Source organism: Aspergillus uvarum (genome assembly GCF_003184745.1).
Source record: "Aspergillus uvarum CBS 121591 unplaced genomic scaffold BO82scaffold_52, whole genome shotgun sequence".
Lineage (NCBI taxonomy): Eukaryota > Fungi > Ascomycota > Eurotiomycetes > Eurotiales > Aspergillaceae > Aspergillus > Aspergillus uvarum.
This window is the reverse complement of record NW_020291349.1, coordinates 197,944-215,097: the sequence shown is the minus strand read 5'-3', so window position 1 is coordinate 215,097 and position 17,154 is coordinate 197,944. Positions and strand designations below refer to the sequence as shown.

Here is a 17,154-nt window from a genome sequence, read left to right as displayed (position 1 = left end):
TACACCTTTTTTTCCTACTGTAGAAGAGCCGACTGGGAGGGTGGAAAGGTTCAATCGGGAACCAGGGAGCCTGGAAAGGGAGGGGGGATAGAACCCCTTCCATCCAGTGGCACCGATGGAGTTCACTGCTGCCATGCCACAACAACTTTCACCCGTGTTCGAAAAAAACTCTCCATGTCCAGAACACCATAGTGGTACAAGAAGACAAAATGTCAGGTACCAGAGTTGAAAGGTGCTTAATTCCCCCACTTTAAGGGATTTAGCGCATCGGATAGCTGGCTCCGCCAAATTTTGCGATTTGTATCCATCTCTTTCTTGGGCTTCTTTTTCCTAATGCGTACCGCCCGGTTAAGCTCCAGCTTGCGATCCTTCATCCAGATAAATAGTCCGAGTTAACTCACCAGACATATAGAACTGCCGACCAGGCTTTTATTCAGTCAGAGGCATAATCACTGACTTGTTGTTCAGGTGAGCGGGATGTCTTTGGAACAGCCGACAGATTAACAGCGGCACAGTTACTGCAAAAATCCAGTCCAAAGTCATCGGAGCCGAGCTTGTCCTACTTAGGCAATTGTAGGGGCTGAGTTGGGCAACTCGAGCGTAGATCGTACCGAAGTCCTCCCTGACCTTATTAGGTACAGCCATAACAGCGCCTTCGAGTCTCTGTTCTTCTCATTTGATCTAACTGATTTCGATGGGGAAGATATAGTCCAACATGTTGAACCAGGTTTGCAAGGTTGATTTCAAATGCAAGTAAGTAGCAAACAAATGATGAGACTCAGAAAGTGAGAGAGACGGCGGGAACAATGGAAGTCAAAATGAAAGGAGCCAGGTGGTTGGCACGTCCCAGTTCTAGGCCCCGAGCTGCTGTAGGGCGCTGGGTTGGTGATTATGGCCGGGCCAGGAGGGTGGGAGGAAGCGGCGTAACCACTCACTCGTACGTACAGTACTCTTGTGAACTGGAACAATTGAGGTGGTGACTTCTTGGTTGACTGACTGGTTAACTCAGAATTTGCGAGTTCTTGCAGCTTGGACCAACAGTCGGAAAGTGGGGCCCACCAAATCAATGGGGGATTTTGGAGTCGATCCAATCCAATTACACGAATCAGCTTACAGGCAGCTGTCATGATAAATTGCAGTTACTGCAAGACTTTCGGCACCTCTACCCGTCGTGATGGTGGTGGTGGTGGTGGTGGTGGTGGTACTGTACATATCTAGTGCATGATTGCTGGCAGCAAAAGCACTGCAGTGACCTTGTCTTCGTATGCACTGGCCATTACGTCATCCGAATACGAAATCAAATTGAGGTTCACTCGGGTTGAAAGTTGAAAGGATTCTGGATCCGGAGCTGACAACAAACTCGAAAGGCCGATGAGAGCTGTAGACACAGTACGTGTTGAGGATGAAGAGGGGGAGGTTCCCAAGGAAGAAGCAGAGGCCATCCTCGGTCGGCGACGATCTCGATGCGATGCGGTCTGCTTTCACGTGGCTGCACTGAACGATCGGCCGCAGGGGTCCCACGGTCTGCCAACTGCCGTAAGCGTAATGTTGCGTATGGTGTATGTACATTACCATCCCCTCCATGTTCCCTCCATGTCTCTCTATGGAGAGCAGAACCCTGTCCTCCTTGCAGCTGAGCAGATGTAAGGTCACTTTCTCCCTGTCTTGCATTGATAATAAGCCCCTATGTGACAAGTTGGATTCCCTGGAAGTTAAGGGACCGACCACCCATCATGCGAAGGGCTCATGGCGTCCTTGACAGCTCGCTTGGGTGGTACAAAAGCGCGTTCTGCGAGACTATTGTAAGAATACCCGCCGGTGTGAAAGTTTACGACCTGCAATTCCGATTCTTACAAGAACCAACACCATCAAAGGTACGGAGTTCCTAGTACGTTAATACGTCTCTCTGCCAAAGTCAAGGTCAACGTCAGTCGGAAGAGAGAGGGGAGGGAATGAACAAAGCGCCGTCTCTTCCGTGGAGGGTGGGCGTTTTCACCGTGACCACATCCAGCTGCTCATCATCTCAACCAGTCCCAGGTGCTAGCGAGAGGGTATGGTCATGATCTGTTTTGCTGTTGCTATTCTCTCGCGCGTCAAAGTTTGCTTCAGCTAGTCCCGAAACATGATTCATTTTTGACTTTCCAGCAGCCGACACATGGCAACCACGGTGGAATGATCGCCGCTAAGACGCCTGTTTATGGAGGTTCTGGACATGCAGCGGCGTCAGTCGTTCAGCCACACGGACGCCAAGAATCCCAACGCCTTGTAGCGTATGTACAGTACTAAGTAACTCAGTATGTACACTGTACTACCGATGTATGTGTGAAGGTACGGTGGTGACATGTATGGATAATCATGGTGCATGTACTCCGGAGTACATATTCCTTCCCCTCCCTTATGAAAGTACACTACTCCGTACAGTGGTGAGGTCAGACAGCATCAGTGTAACTAACAGGCTCACTGTCTAACCATAGTTGGTGTACTCCCTGCTGAGTATCAACTATCAACAGGGCAAACACACGTACAGTACATTCGTCTTCTTTGGGACAATGCAAGTCACGTCAATCAAGTTCAGTACCTTGGAATGCGACCATCACCAACATGCATACTTCATCTCCGTCGAGTGCACGGAGGACTTTGGTCTCTCTACACCTCTAGACTACTGTCCATGATCAACGCGCTTCTACGGAGTCCAGCAAGCCCTTACCTGCTGAATAATACTCTCTGGTCGATCAGGGCGTTGGGAGCGAGTGTCAGTCGCTGTGACTCGAGACACGAGTCTCAGCAAGTTTCATCCCTTTGCCTGGTGTGTGCTATGCGTCGTGTCATGACCTACCGCCCATACGGTGGCGGCCGCCTCAGTTGCTGATGCCTCACCGACTCGATCCTTCTTGCACTTGAGGGATCAAGTCGACGGCCAATATTATAACCGCAGAACCTATGGAGTACGGAGTCTCCGTACTCAGTCTACCTATCCATCAGGGCTCCTATTGCTTGTTCCCCCTGTATTTTTCTGTTTTGTTTGGAATCATTTGATGACTAACTCGCCGAGACACTTGATTCACATTATTGACTGAGTCAGTCAATGCAGCCTTGAAACTCCTCCAGTCCAGTCCAGCTGTTTTGGAGCACATGTACTTCCCCAAGTGGGAAAAATCAGTGCTAGTCATCAATCACACCATGTGGTTGCAAATGGCCCAATGTCATCAACAACGTGAGATCAAGGATCCGGCAATGCTCCATGGTCCATCAGCCGACGACCTGTTTTCCCATGACAGGGGGAGTCACTTGGGCGATGGCGATCGACTGATTGCCATGTTTTCTTTTCCACGTTGAGGGGGAAGAACCCCCAGCCTGCAGATCGTGCAAGAAATTCCCCGCTAGTCTAGCGTGGCATCTGCCATCCAATCGTGGAGACGATCAGAAGCCAAGGTAGTACTGGTTGAATATGTGTGTCTAAATTGAGAAGATGGGGGTAACACCGAAACCTGGTCCAGACTATTGTGTTGTTATTATTGTTTACTATTATTGTGAACTCATTACCGGTATTCACTTGAGGTGATGTGAGAGGATCATTGTTGCGAATAATCCATCCACACCCGTTGCGCACCTGGGCCATCAGAATTCGATAGAGCCACAAGACGACCACGACCACTTCAACCAGCAGGCACCACCCATTCATTCCGATTCATCCTTCGACGGAGTCGGGGGCGGGGTCGGAATCGGGCGACGATCGGATGGATGATGCATTCACCCGCCCCTCCTTCCTCCTCTTGGGCAATTTCTTTTCCTTCAGGTTTCTCTGCCCGCGCGAGAAAGCTGCTGGCTGTGTCTTGTGCGCCACACACCCCCACGGGGCTGCCTTTATTATCATTATTGCAGGAAAGGGAATCCTTTCAAAATCAACAAAAAAAAAATCCGGGAAAGGTTGGTAGTGGTTTGGCAAGCAGCACAAAAACAGGTGCGATGTCGGATGTCGGACTTTCCTGGTCTGGGCGGGTGATCAAGACAGCCCGACTTCTCCAATCACAACACCTGACCTTAATCCCAACGGTCCAGCCTATTGTGTTTTTCTCGCCTCGATTGACTGATGCTGGGGTCTTGACTGCACTCTGCAGCCATGCAGCACTTTTGGAGAGGGGAAATGGGCGATGTGACAGCCTTCCTAGGGGTGGTGTGGACCACGGAAGCCCGCCTCCAAGGCTCAGCAATCCTAGGCACCCAACTTCCAACAGGGCCAACGACCGGATAGAATTCCATCATCCATCATTATTAGCCACGCGTGAGACTACGAGTAATATGGCCCGTCAGCTATTAATGCCCTGCGCTTGACTAGGCGACAGAGTCGGGGTCGGATTACGGGTCTTAGCGCGCTAGGGTTCCTCGTGCATTATTGGGCCATGTTCCTTCAATCTATGTGACACCATCCGCCCCCGTTAAGGACCTGCCCGAGTGGGCACAGTCTGAAATTTGCCCGATTTGACCTGCTGAACGGGGCCACTTCCACAATTTACTGAGTACATTCTCCGAGTCTACCATCCAGGCAGGAGGCCCGGTGGCGACGCAGCAGTAGTTTTTCAGGCACCAATGCAAGGCTCATCTCGAAGGATTAAACAGAGAGGCCATGCAGCTTCGGAAGGATTCTTATGACGGGTATTCCCTGCCTAGGGCTTGAGTCTGGTCTTTCTTAACTATCGACAAATGCTCCTTCGCCGCGCGGGAAGGCCAGATTCCGGGCCTTGCACCCTGCTCGCTTGATTAGATTGAATCTCCAGATGTGTCTGGGCCGAACAGGCCAGGATGGTTACATTGACTCTGTTAGTGACCGCGTCAGCACTCAGTATCTAATTTATGCATGCAGGGCCTCGAGCGGAGCACGACTGCTGTTCAGCCGGCTGGCTACAGCATCTGTAGAGTCCAGTTTTCAGCTGCGAGGCCTGGGTCAATCTCAGCAATAACCAACCAGTGCCTGTCAGGCTGTCGTGGTATTCAATTTGAGACTGATCGAACAGGTCAACCAGGGCAACTATTCATGAGGTTATCGTCCGGCAGCTGCCCTGCGCATAGTATTCGAAGCTCGGACTCACCTATCGGAGAGATAATCATCTGGACCCCACGCTTAATTAAAGTGTGCATGCTGACCTCACCTCCTACCCTTGCGCATGGTCGTGGGTAAATATGCCAGATCAGGGTCAGATGCAGCAGTCAAACAGATCCATGCCAATTGCAACTCATCATGGCACCTGCCCCCAGAGCCAACGAAGCCACCAAGCAGACTATATTCAACCTGCTTACACGGATTCGGAATTCGTCCGCGCGGGGGAGGGGGCTTGGGTTTTGCCTTTCCAACCAATACTCCATCAGCTAACGAAGAGAAGCGCCCAGGTTAGATGAAAGACCTGTTACTTGACTAAGAAAAGAAAGATAGGCGAACGAAAAACAGGCAAGTTTGCGCGTTGGACAGACCAGTATCTGCTCCGAACTCCATGCGATGCTACCTCACTAAGTGAGGGCCACCCCTTCGCAAAAGACTCCGCCCGAACCACTAGACTACTACCTAGTCGACATCGGCAAGTGAATCACCCGCGCGATGACCAATTGCAGTTCAGATTGATCTCTCTCTTTTTTTTTCCCTCACAAGCACTCACAAGTAAAGCTTAGTCTTCCCCTCCCATCTGGCAAATGGCCCCTCTGGAATTAGTCTACCATCCCGTCGGCCCTGACTAGCGCTTACTCACGAAGCCACTAGCCCGAATCCATGCCAATCCTTCTGCTCCTCGATGGAGATAGACCTCGGTTGCTGTAGCCTGTATCCTAGCCAACGCAGAAAGTGGTGGAGCCCATCTTTTCACGGCCGGCGCACGCGAGATGAAGAATCCGCCATCAATATTCAGGGACCACTTTTCGTTCGTGCAGCTGCAACCTTAGTCCGGACCGGTCATTCAAGGTGTCGGATGGGCCGACCCATAGAGATTCTGAGTGGGTAAGTTGGAACCAACAACCACGAGAATGACACCAATGAATCGCTCTCGGACAACCCCTGATGATTTAAGATACATCGCAAACAAACAAAACCTGAACCCCTAAGATATAGGTAAGCAACCCAGCCAAGCGAAGCAAGCAAATCCCAGTCCAAAAGCAAAGCCCATGGCGGATAATCTTCCCCATGCGCGCCATTAGACACAAAAAAAGAAAAGAAAAGAAAAAAAAAAAAAATAAGACGGCGGCTGACACATAATTGTCCGAACCTTACTGGTACCTATCTCCGTACGGAGACACTTGGAAGTTAAGCACCCATAGTGTACTACTGTACCCAAGGTAGTCAATGGCTTTTCCCCGCTTCTCATACTGCAGTTACTCCGTAATCCTGTCCAATATCCATATCCTGTACGGAGTACAGATAAGAAAGTCCTCAGAATGCAATTAGCTATGTCCAGTACAATCAAATCAAAAAATACAGACTTCCACGAAGGGGGGAAGGGGGGCCGATGCCCCTCTTCCAACCATCCTTCCATCCTTCCTTCTCATCCGTCCCTCACTCCGACTCCGATGCTACATAGGCCAAAGTCTCCGAGTAGTAAGAGAAAGTCAAGACTGAAAGAAAAAGCTCAGACCAATCCGCGCTTACCACCGTAGAAGTTAGACTTAAGCCTATCGGACCTTTTCTCCCTCGGAAGAACGGACGGAAGAAGCGATGGGCTCCGAAAGTCCGAGTGTGGCTGAAGGAGAAGGAAATGAGTTGCCACGTGGTTAAGGCTAGCCACTCACTACGTACTTTGCACTTTTTCTTGGGATCGGGCTGAGAATGATAGGAGTTGTTTAATAGGTTGTAAGGTGCAAAAGCTTTGGGTTAAGGTTGATGTTGAAGGGCTTAAGTGGCAAATGGCAAGGGGGGTGGGTGCTTGGGATTGTTTGGCTGAAACTGCCACAGCTTGGTTCTTTTGTATCCTGTTGACACTGAGGAATTAGGGCTTTTCTGGATGCTTGGATATGGGAGTGAAGTCGGGAAGTGCCTGGGCTTGAATGGGTAAGTACAATTACTGTACCTGGCAGAAAAGACTGGGGCCAGGCCATTACCTTGACGGAGTATATCGTATCGCACCAACAACAAGCTCTTCAACCGCGCCTTCCCCTTCTCGTTTTGCTTCTATGCACTTCCAAGCTATGAACTTCAACAATCATACCTATAGGCTATGTCCCAACTATCTACTACTGAGTACTTATGATGACAAAAAGAGATTGTCTGGGAAAATAGGCCTGGTGTCGCAAGCCTCCTATCAGAGCGACCAAATCCTCTGCATGCCGAGTATACAGAGCGACAAAGATTATCAGCCTCACGCGAACACCTGCATACGGAAGAATTGAGCCGCCGTCCCTCAGCCTCTCTGCATAGGCTAGCCTCTAGATTGTCATTGTCTTGGACGAATCCATTCACCTCAGAAGGACAAGCTCCACTACTAGGTAGGTGCTATAGCCCTTCGGATATAGCAGGAGGATGATTTGATTGAGTCGCTGAACCGAACCAAAAATTTTAAAAAATCAGCCTTACTCGCCCAGCGCCCTGCCTTGCCTTTCGGAGTACCAATCAATGACTGGATGATACTAGTAGAAGTGGAGGTGGAGGCGGTGTTCGGGGACGGCGACGGCGACGGAGTGAACCTACCACCGATCCAAGATGTGGCAGAGTTATGAGTACAGCAGTATCCATCTATCTATGAGGCTATGAGGCTATGAGGCTGTTGCCTATTTCGCTCGTCGGTATAGCCGTATAAGGCTGACTTCTTGAGACGCCTGGTCAGAATCGGAGGTGGGGGGAGTTGTATTGGCCTGGCTTGGGGCTAAGCTAAACCAAACCAGCTGGAACCCGGGTTCGGTTGATCCTTCGAGTGGGAACTGGGGCTCTTGGTTTGTGATTGTCGTGTTACTTGTATGAGGAAAGGCCTTCAGATATCTCCACCGGATGGCCAACTGCCTGCGTGGGTTTGGTTTGGACCAGGGCAAGTTGTCATGATTGTTTGGTAAGTGACTTGGGGATGCGCTGCAGCATGGATATACTCAGCATGCGCGGGATTCATATGGCATATGCAGGTGCATCGTGGCTGTTCATGTATGTGGAAACTGACAAGATCTATTTTTAGTATCCTGGTCGGAATATGGCTCGCAGGTGTTGTGTATATACAGGTGAATCGTTTGTTCTGGAGAAGGAAAGAAGGGTTTACTCCTCATCCTCTCCTTCGTCCTCGTCTTCATCATCCTCCTCCATGTCATCAGGGTCAACGTCATCATCATCCTCATCATCATCCTCGTCATCCTCATCATTCTCGTCGAACTCTACGCCCAAATCACCGGTAATATCCCAGCGGTCACCCTTGGCAGCGGCACTGACGTACTTGACAAACTTGAGCGTGCCGCTGTCGCGCAGGACAATGCTGAGGCGGTTCCAGTTGGCCGCTGTGCTGAAGAGAATGCTGTCGTCTTCGTCGCCGGCGGCGGACCGATAGATCGCCGCATCGCCCTCGTCCTCGTCATCGACGGCCATGTAAATCTCGTATCCACCCACTGCAGGCTCGTCGGCGGACTTGGCATCGTCCGTGGACTCGGGCTTGGGCTGGGGCTTGGACTTCTCCTCCTCCTCTTCTCCATCCTCCTCCTCGGCGCCTTCGGGCTCCCAGCCGGGCGTGGGCGTCAGGCACAGAGTGAACTCCAGGCGGGGCTCCTCCCCGGTATAGCCGCTGGCAAGGGTATAGTCCTGGCCCCGGCGGAAGCGGCGCGCCAGGTAGTCGTAGCTGGAGACGCGAGCCGCGCCGGTGATCAGGGCCAGCCACTTGCGGAACGCCCGGGACGGGAAGAGGTCGTTGAGGAGCTCCTGAAGCGGGGTCTTCTGATCCTCCGTGGCGGTTCCGTGCTGCTGAAACATGTAGCGTTGCTTGTGGGGGGGCCGGGCAACGGTCCACCCGGTCTGGGCGAGGATCTCGTCCGAGGAGTTGGGCAGCGATTGCTTCTCCTGCTCCTCGATGTACGTGCGCACCCGAGCGGAGAATTTGTCGGACAAAAATTGGTCGAGGTTGAGGGAGGATTCGTTGCCGAACGTCTCTGACATCTCCTCAGCGATGTCCGGAGTCAGGTAGGAGGGGCGGATGTATTGAATCAGAAAATTCAAGTCTGACTCCGTGAACTCGGTGCTGGGTTCCTCCTCCACCTTCGCCTTGCCCTTGCCCTTGCCCTCAGCAGCCTGTTGTCCGTCCGCTTCCTCGCAGACGACCGGCTTGGGCTGCGGGAGATCGTAGATGTCGCCTCGTCCCTGGAGCTGGGCCAGACTGCTGCGCTCGGCGAGCTTCTCCTCTAAGCCGGCCTCGTATCCGTCTTCGCCTTCCTGCGGGATGTGGAACCATCCGCTGATCGCCATGCGCACCCGCTTCTTGGACTTGTCTTCGTTCTCCTTGGGGTGGTAGACTTCCTCGACGTCGTGGAAACTCTCGCCGGGCTGGACGGTGAAGAAGCTCAGCTGGTTGAAGGCAGGGGGAATGCTCAGGCTGAAGTCGGGGCTGGGAATCTTGACATCGTCGCCGTTGACATCCTTTTTCGTGGTGGTGGGGTACAGGCGCAATGCACCACCCCACTCCTCTTGCCACGGGGTGTCCGGGTCGGTCAGGTAGAGGATATAGGATACACGTCTGCTACCAATGACGTCGTCGTGGCACAGCAGGTGGCAGCCTTCGTTGTAGACGTTGATGGCCATGTCGGTCTTGCGACCGCTGAGCTTTCCGGATCCGGTCACGGCGGAGAGGTATTCGCGGAACCGAGCAGAGTACATAGCATCGCGCAACTTCAGGATCGAAGGGAGCTTCGACAGGGACTCATCATCAAGCCCGTCCAAGTTGGCCAGATCGCCAGACTGGAAGATCTTGTAAATATCGGTCTCCTTCTCGGTGAAGTCGACTTGGGCCTGGATTTCGTCGCGGACTGCTCGTAAGAGGGAGGGCTCGATCAAAGGGGAAATGACTCCATGCTTGTAACTTGAGCAATAGTTAGTCTCTTGTTTGAATGAAACATCTGGATGGGAGACGAATTGGTGATCGGGTTAGGTGGACGTACGGAGCAGACTGAGCATACTGCTCGGTATACTTCTGTTGCTCCGAGGGATCGAATAGACCGTCGCGGAAACGCGCAGCGGCTTCCTCGCTGGACAAGGCGCGCTTTTTCGTCTCCGGCTGACCCTTACTCGAGCTGCTGTCTGTCTTGCGCTTCATTTTGAGGGGTTTGAATGGGATGATATGAGAGGAGGGGGTGCCTGGGGAGGAAAATCAAGTTGCGACAACGGAGGGCCGGGGATCTTTTTGGCTAAATTTTAGTTTGGCGGTGAGGATTTTGCAGCTTCGATTCAGTCAGCCCACCCATCACCATCAGGCCATGCATCCATCTACGGTACGGTGCGGTCTCTACTTTCTTCTGCACGGTGGTAGAGATAGTCAATAAAGTATAGAATAGAAGAACGATGGGCGAAGTCACCCTAGTCATTCAATTGTTACATTGTCTATGGATGCGTTCTGTTGTTGCACCATTTGATGGCTGCGGTTCCTGAGTCGGCGGCTGGAAGCTTCGATTGCTCCGCACTGCCCGATAATGAATCCCCTGGCGATAAGCCGCCTATCATCTCCATTCAACCCGATTGCCCCATCACTTCCCATCTTCCACACTGCCTTCTGCCTACCACTTTCCACCTCTGCTACAGTACCACAGTCGCCCAAGCAAATATTATCCTGACAATCAGGGCCATAGTACTTCCTTATCTATCCTCTGCTGGCAGACAAACAGCTCGCCTCACTCTTCCACCTCCTAACACCCCAACACCGACCCCTCAGTGAGCACAGCGCAGACGTCATTGAGCGCCGATCGCGGCAAAGCAGTCAATCGATCCAGCAATCCGCCTGATAGAGGGTTCGATCCTGTCCTTCATTTTCGCCCCTCAATCATTCTCCAAGTCAAAGTCAACCTGCACGGGGAGCAACACAGGATATGCAGCCTGTACAAGAATCCCAAGAAAGTTCGCCTGAGCGGCCAGGGACTCCGCCGCGCCCGCCGTATTCTCCTGTGACACCGACCTTTGCGCATCTCGCACCTGTCATCCCTCCCTCCGCGGCAAACGGGGTGTCGCACTCCATCGTCCCTCCCGCCACATCACCCTCTCCCACAACAGCTGCACCGCCCTACAACAGCTTGACGCCGGACTTTGCTCCTCCCCCGCCGGCCCCGCGCGCAGTACCCTTCTTCGCTGCGGAACCCCCTCCAGTGCCCATCTCCGAGAGCGAGAACCCCGATGCGATCGCACTGCGGTCCGCTATCTCGATCTTGCAGCTCCAAAAGCAGCAGAGCTTGCGAGATATCCGGACGTTAGATCATATGAAACGGGTGGCGGCGGCGGACCCGGAAGGCTTTGCGCGCGAACTGGCTGCGGGGAATCTCACGGCGAAAGATAAGGGCGGGTTTATCAACTTCAACCATGACACTACGGATGGCGACGAGAAGGAAGATGAGGATGATGAGATGGAGGATGTTGATTCGAAGGAAGGGAAGGCATCTGGGTATGGAACGATCCCCCCTCCTCAGAACGTGGTCCGGATGCCTCCTATCAACTGGGCCAAGTATCATATCGTGGGCGAATCGTTAGATACGATGCACGAGGAACAGCGGCGCCGGCCATCCGCGGGGGAGCCGCGAAGGGATGAAAGCGCTCAGCGGGCCCCAGAGTATCTCCTGGCTTCACCGTATCGACCGTTGACGGACAAGCTGGACAGCTCGAGCAAGGCCAAGGGGACTGGAGCCAAGAGCAAGAAGTCCTGATCAAGCCTCATTCTCTAAAATCAAACTCTGTTTGGTAAGTCGACTAGACAGTGGCAAAATTAGCATTCATATCAAGGGCTAAGGTCACAGAAGCGTGCAACAACCACAAAAAGAGAATACCAGCACACCTGCAGGAGACGTCCGCGTGTACAGTATATGACATGTGGAAACTTCCCAGCGATATCACAATCAATCAAGCACACCTGAACTCCTTTAATTCCGCAAGTGTCTTCTGAAGCCTCCCATGAGCCTTCTCAACCCGTTCAACTTGTGCCTCCATCTCCGCCTCAGTGGTGATCGGTGGGGTCGCCTTAAGCTGCACCTGGGGTAGCATGGCCATCACTTCGCGAACCTCGTCCTTGGACGCCTCCGACGCTTTCAACGCAATCATCGTCCGATACCGCAGACTCTCCACTGTTGCCTTCCTCCTGTGCTCCTGTTCAATGATCCCAAGCTTTCGTTTTTCCTGACCAACCTGATCACACCCGCATGCATGTGCGCTCAGCCAGGCCTGCGCTTCGGGACAATCGGCCCGCGTCTGCATGACGATGTCGGCGACGGCCTCACGCGACAGAGGTGGGTTTGAATCGCTACCATCATACCGCGGCACCATCTGTCCAGATACCTTCTTGCTCTATATTTCGGTTTCAATGTCAGCAGGGTGTACCCCCATAAACTCGTCGTGTGTCTTCTTTTCATTCCATACCCCAATATGTATCTTCAACCCCACCTGATCAACCTTCACATGTACTGCTTCATCCTCAGTGTCCAGTGTTGCAAACGGGGACGCAAGCTTCGCGGCTTTCTCCGCCCAGAACTTTGCCCACGCCAGCTGGGACCTTTGGAAGGTGTAGAAACTGTCGTGCTCACAGCGCTTGGATCGGTCGTGAGCGGCGGTGGAGGTGGAGGCGGAGGCGTCAGGCTCTCTCGCGCTAGGGTGAGGGCGTGGGTGAGGAGGAGGTACCGGACTGGGGGGTGGCAATTGGGTGGCCTTGCGTTTCTTTCTTCCCATCTTGGAATCTAGGATATGAGGGAGACGAGCTTAGTCTGGTTGAATCTTTGATCGGTCTGAACGGAGGAGTAGTTCGTTGCCTGAGAATGAGCAGATGAGATGACAAGATGAGTTGAAGTAGAGATGAGATGAGATTAAGTGTAGGTGAAATGAGAGGAAGGATGAGGTTCAAAGTGGATCATGTCGATTACACCCCTCTCTCACGCACACACTCTCAACGGGGTCTGTAACTCCTGAGGTACTAGAGCATTGTACAAGCCTGTGCCAGGCCATGGTGGTCAGTGTAAAGCTTGAGGTGCTGAATACATGCTGAAGAAGTACGTTAGGATACTGTATGCTAGGAAGAAAGCTACTATCCAATACCAAAAAATATCTTTAGTATATAGGTTATTAGATTATATAGTTCTAATCCAGTATCTAAAGTAAACTCTCAAAAAATCCTAGAAATGCCAAAGAGTTATACGTCTAAATAGAGATACTATTGTTCCTAATTATATATTCAAAATAATCAAACTGGATTAGATCTGTTAACAGTATACTAGTTCTGTTAGATCTAATCAACATAGTATCTAGCTTATAAGACTTTTAAAGGTTGGGTGACATTATTTTGCTCTGTAACTGGGTCTATAGGTAACCTGCCTGTAACAGCTGTCTCTAACATCCCCTCATTCAAGTATCATATCATCTGGAAAGGGGAGTATAGCGCCAGCTCCATAGAGAAGCATCGACGTGCAGCGAGGAGCCGGCAAATAGCCACAACAACAACGTCTGAGTTCAAAATCGGAAGTGTAAGCAATGAATCCCGAAGAATAATGTACATGTATACGGCTTCATTTATCACATTCAAGTGTTGGATACCTATAATCCAACACATCTAGCCGGAGAAACAACCAAAACAGAGCAAGTGTTAGAGACACCGTGGACCTACGTTCAAGCAACACCACGACCAACATCTTCCCCCTCAAAAAATCAAAGCTTAGCTTTAATCCCTTCCTCCCAAGCCTCCACCCTCACCCTCGCGGCCCCCTCCTCCTCAGCCTTCTGCTCCTCTACGCGATCCCTCCACGCGACCATCTCCGCATGTGAATCCAGAATCCTCAACGACTGCCGCCACATCTCCTCCTTCATCATCCCATAGATCCCTGTGGCGGCTTTTGTCTGCAGCCCGCGGTCGCGCACGAACTGCACCGCCTCCGCCAGCCCGCCGTACCCGTCAACCAACCCGGCCTCTTTGGAGGCGGCGGGCCCACCGAACCGCCGCGCCTCGAGCACGAGGTCGCGGAACGCGGTCGCCGACAGCTTCTCCCGGAAGACGCTCATCATGGGCGACTGCAGCGGCACCCCGAACTCCAGCTCGTTGATGCACAGGAATCCCTTGCTGGGGTTCTGGATCCGGTAGTCGTGGTACATGGCCAGCATGAGGCCGCCGGCGAAGGCGTGCCCGTTCAGTAGGGCGAGGGTTGGCATGGGGTAGCTTTTGCTGGGTTAGGTCTACATATCCATATCTTTGAGGGCGGGAGGAAGGGGAGAGGGGGAGAGGGGCAACCTACGTGAGTAACCGCCGAAACAACTTCCATAGCCAATTCTCGACGAAGCCCTCGGTGGACTGCGCGAGTTCGAGGTCGAGACCATTGCTGTAGAATTTGGGGATGCCGCTCGTGGTGATCACGACGCCCTTGGGGTAGCGGTGTTCGATGATGTCGAGGGCCAGCAGGAAGGCGTCGATGAAGGTTGGCGTGAGGCGGTTGTCGTTGGGGGAGGTGAAGGTGAGGATGTAGATGTTGCGGTCCTGTTCCGCCGGGGACGGGTTACTGCAGGTGAAGGTGCCGTTGGTGGAGGTGATGGGGATGGTGAAGAGCGGCGGTGTGGGGTTGGGTGTGGCCATGGTGATGAACGGAGCAAATGCTGTGACTCTAGGATACTGTACTGTGTCTATGCTCTACTTATGGAGTGCTATGATCTTATACGATAGGTGAAATGCGGAGAGTGGAGAGAAGTATAAGGGGAGCGGAGCGGAGGGAGAAACTGATAATGTAATCATGCCGCTGTCCGCGGCATCACATGCTGCTACTAGGTAATTCGGCCCAGCGTCATCCACCGACTTCCTCCTACACATGCACTCAACCCACTATGTTCTCCTTCAGCTCTATCTGGAAGCGGGCCTTCAATTCCTCGCGCAGCATCTCGGCAATCCGGGCATTCGTCCACGGCGCCACCATGCCCTTCTCCTGAATCCGACCCTCCAGCACCGCCAACACGCCCACCGCACACGGCAACCCCACCAATTTGGCCATGGCGCTGCGCGACCCCGGCCCAACCGGCTCACCATACTCCACCAGCGTGCTGGTGCGCCTCTCTCGCGACCCATCAGAGTTCTCGATATCGAAAAGATGCTGCAGCACGATCATATCCCGCTCGCCGGGCTGATACGCCATCTGCCGCTCCAACACGGCACAGAGCGTATCCAGAGGCGTGTCGCGTCCGTCCACAAGCCGGTTCTCATCGAACAGTCCCAGCCAGCGAAGGCTTGATAGCACACGATCGATCTCCTCCTCCTTCTTCTCCTTCTCAGCGAGGATAACCGAGCACTTCCTCACCACAGCGTTCTGCAGTTCATCCGCAGATGCAGACGCGGCAAGCCCCAGAAGCTGCGCAGTCAACTGCGCCCACGTCAATCTTCCACTGAAATCCGTCGCAAGCGCCGGGTTCTTCTCCTGGGAGAAGTACCCCAACCCCACCAGCGCGCGAATGACCTCCGGAAACCCCGCGTACCGCAGTGTGCCACGGAAGACCGTGTGCGCCTCCGGGATGGCGTAGGACACCCGGAGGCCAGCCGAATCCCGGTTGGGATATCCGACCAAGTTAAATCCGGGGAAGAGGCGCTGCGTCGTGGCGGCCGCCATCAGGTCCTTGCCTTCCACCGAGGTGATCTGGCCGTCGCGGTACCACTGCGCCGAGTTGAGGAGCGCCAGGAGCCCACCGCGGGGGCTCCATGAGAACTTATACCCCAACGGGTTGTCGGAGTTCTCCGGGGCGGGCAGCGCGCCGCACCAGCTGGTGAACGCGCGAATCTTGCCCCCGGCCCCGTGGACTTCGTCGATCGTCTTCACCGCGTAGAGGTGGTCGATGCCGGGGTCGAGGCCGATCTCGTTGAGGACGGTCACGCCGGCGGATCGGGCGGGGGCATCGAGCTCCCTCAGCGCCGGGGAGATGAAGCTGGTCGTCACGACGGGCTTGTTGTGCGCGATTGCGGCTTTCACGACGGTGGCGTGGTGGATGTAGGGGATTAGGGAGATGATTATGTCGGCTTGGGAGACGGCGGCGTCGAGCTTAGCGGGTTCGTTGGCAACGTCGAGGGCGATGGCTGTTGTGTTACTGTAGTTGCCAGCGAGGGACTGTGCGGCGCTGAGCGTGCGGCAGGCCACAGTGACATGGACCCCGGCGTCGGAGAGGGCTTGCACCGCTGGCTCGCAGACGAATCCTGCACCTAGAAGAAGGGCTTTCTTACCGGTGGCAGAGGACATGGTTGATACGTTGTGGAGGAAGGGAGGTTACTGCTGACAATGGGAAAACAGATGAAAGGAAAAGGACTTTAGGGTATCTGGGAAGGTAGATGCGTGGGAGATGATGGGCACACGTTCTGACAAAGAGTCAACGGCAAACAAGGCTAGCTGTTAAGAACTTTCACTTTACTCCAGCAGCCAATGGCTTTCCCTTCCTCTCATATCTCCGTGCTCTATTGCGTGCTCTACGTTATGGGCACGGTGTGCGCTAAGGTAAGCATATCAAGCGCGGTATGTGCTCCATGACTCACACCTGCCATACTAAGAACCATTAGTTAGTGGCTCTCTCATGATCATGCATAGCCCTAGGTGGTATAGATCCAGTCCATTCAGCAGTATCTAATCTGCCATTAGCTGTGCGAAAGCGCTATCCCTCAATTGCCTTGATGCTTCTGTGCAGTGGACTATGATTATCATCCATTCCGCCTGAAGCTTAGCTTAGCTTACATATATGGCCCCATATAGCGAAATGATGCGAATAAAGTAACTTGACCAGACCACCATTCTCCCCTTAGACAAGCAACATGCCATGAAGCGATAATAATAATATTACATCCTTCTCGCTCAGCGAACAGCGAGATACACTAAGCTACTTGAAACTTCAATCCGTGAAGGGAGTGTGTGGTCTCTCTCTATGGGACTCCACCTGAAAAGCTATTGGCTTTTCCATGCGATTTAGTCCTCTGCTGGAACGACTCGATGGGCCTTATCTGGTATCATCTGATACTAGAATAATGT

General features: G+C 53.0%; 6 protein-coding genes across 6 annotated transcripts; 2 read left to right on the top strand and 4 right to left on the bottom strand.

The window, feature by feature from the left end:
- Positions 1-3,538: 3,538 nt before the first annotated feature.
- BO82DRAFT_150533 (uncharacterized protein) lies at positions 3,539-4,642 on the top strand. Its single transcript, XM_025630164.1, has one exon. It carries the CDS (start codon positions 3,742-3,744, stop codon positions 4,330-4,332), a length of 591 nt encoding a protein of 196 aa, XP_025489053.1. The 5' UTR covers positions 3,539-3,741; the 3' UTR covers positions 4,333-4,642.
- Positions 4,643-8,215: 3,573 nt separating this feature from the next.
- On the bottom strand, positions 8,216-10,250 carry BO82DRAFT_290325 (oxidative DNA demethylase; the record flags this gene model as incomplete). Its single annotated transcript, XM_025631683.1, has 2 exons — positions 8,216-10,016; positions 10,096-10,250. The coding sequence occupies 2 exons, from the start codon at positions 10,248-10,250 to the stop codon at positions 8,216-8,218; spliced, it is 1,956 nt and encodes a 651-aa protein (XP_025489052.1).
- A 766-nt stretch (positions 10,251-11,016) lies between these two features.
- Positions 11,017-11,817, top strand: BO82DRAFT_251279 (uncharacterized protein; the record flags this gene model as incomplete). The annotated part of the gene is made up of 1 exon (XM_025630884.1): positions 11,017-11,817. A coding segment is annotated over one exon (801 nt), but the record flags the coding sequence as incomplete, so codon positions are not given.
- Positions 11,818-11,937: 120 nt separating this feature from the next.
- On the bottom strand, positions 11,938-13,006 carry BO82DRAFT_150458 (uncharacterized protein). The gene is made up of 2 exons (XM_025630163.1): positions 12,548-13,006; positions 11,938-12,475 (listed from the first exon to the last, which is right to left on the bottom strand). Exons 1-2 carry the CDS (start codon positions 12,851-12,853, stop codon positions 12,035-12,037), a joined length of 747 nt encoding a protein of 248 aa, XP_025489050.1. The 5' UTR covers positions 12,854-13,006; the 3' UTR covers positions 11,938-12,034.
- A 613-nt stretch (positions 13,007-13,619) lies between these two features.
- BO82DRAFT_394370 (enoyl-CoA hydratase/isomerase family protein) lies at positions 13,620-14,823 on the bottom strand. The gene is made up of 2 exons (XM_025638733.1): positions 14,404-14,823; positions 13,620-14,327 (listed from the first exon to the last, which is right to left on the bottom strand). Exons 1-2 carry the CDS (start codon positions 14,736-14,738, stop codon positions 13,823-13,825), a joined length of 840 nt encoding a protein of 279 aa, XP_025489049.1. The 5' UTR covers positions 14,739-14,823; the 3' UTR covers positions 13,620-13,822.
- A 150-nt stretch (positions 14,824-14,973) lies between these two features.
- On the bottom strand, positions 14,974-16,805 carry BO82DRAFT_341844 (aminoadipic semialdehyde synthase; the record flags this gene model as incomplete). The annotated part of the gene is made up of 1 exon (XM_025633562.1): positions 14,974-16,805. Exon 1 carries the CDS (start codon positions 16,375-16,377, stop codon positions 14,974-14,976), a length of 1,404 nt encoding a protein of 467 aa, XP_025489048.1. The 5' UTR covers positions 16,378-16,805.
- Between the last annotated feature and the right edge of the window lie 349 nt (positions 16,806-17,154).

Excerpts from the sequence above, each read along its gene's own strand:
- BO82DRAFT_150458 (XM_025630163.1), bottom strand. The coding sequence starts at position 12,853 with ATGGGAAGAAAGAAACGCAAGGCCACCCAATTGCCACCCCCCAGTCCG. Across the intron at positions 12,476-12,547 it reads GGTTGAAGATACATATTGGG|AGCAAGAAGGTATCTGGACA; the intron begins GTATGGAATGAA and ends ACCGAAATATAG.
- BO82DRAFT_394370 (XM_025638733.1), bottom strand. The coding sequence starts at position 14,738 with ATGGCCACACCCAACCCCACACCGCCGCTCTTCACCATCCCCATCACC. Across the intron at positions 14,328-14,403 it reads TTGTTTCGGCGGTTACTCAC|CTACCCCATGCCAACCCTCG; the intron begins GTAGGTTGCCCC and ends ACCCAGCAAAAG.
- BO82DRAFT_150533 (XM_025630164.1), top strand. The coding sequence starts at position 3,742 with ATGATGCATTCACCCGCCCCTCCTTCCTCCTCTTGGGCAATTTCTTTT.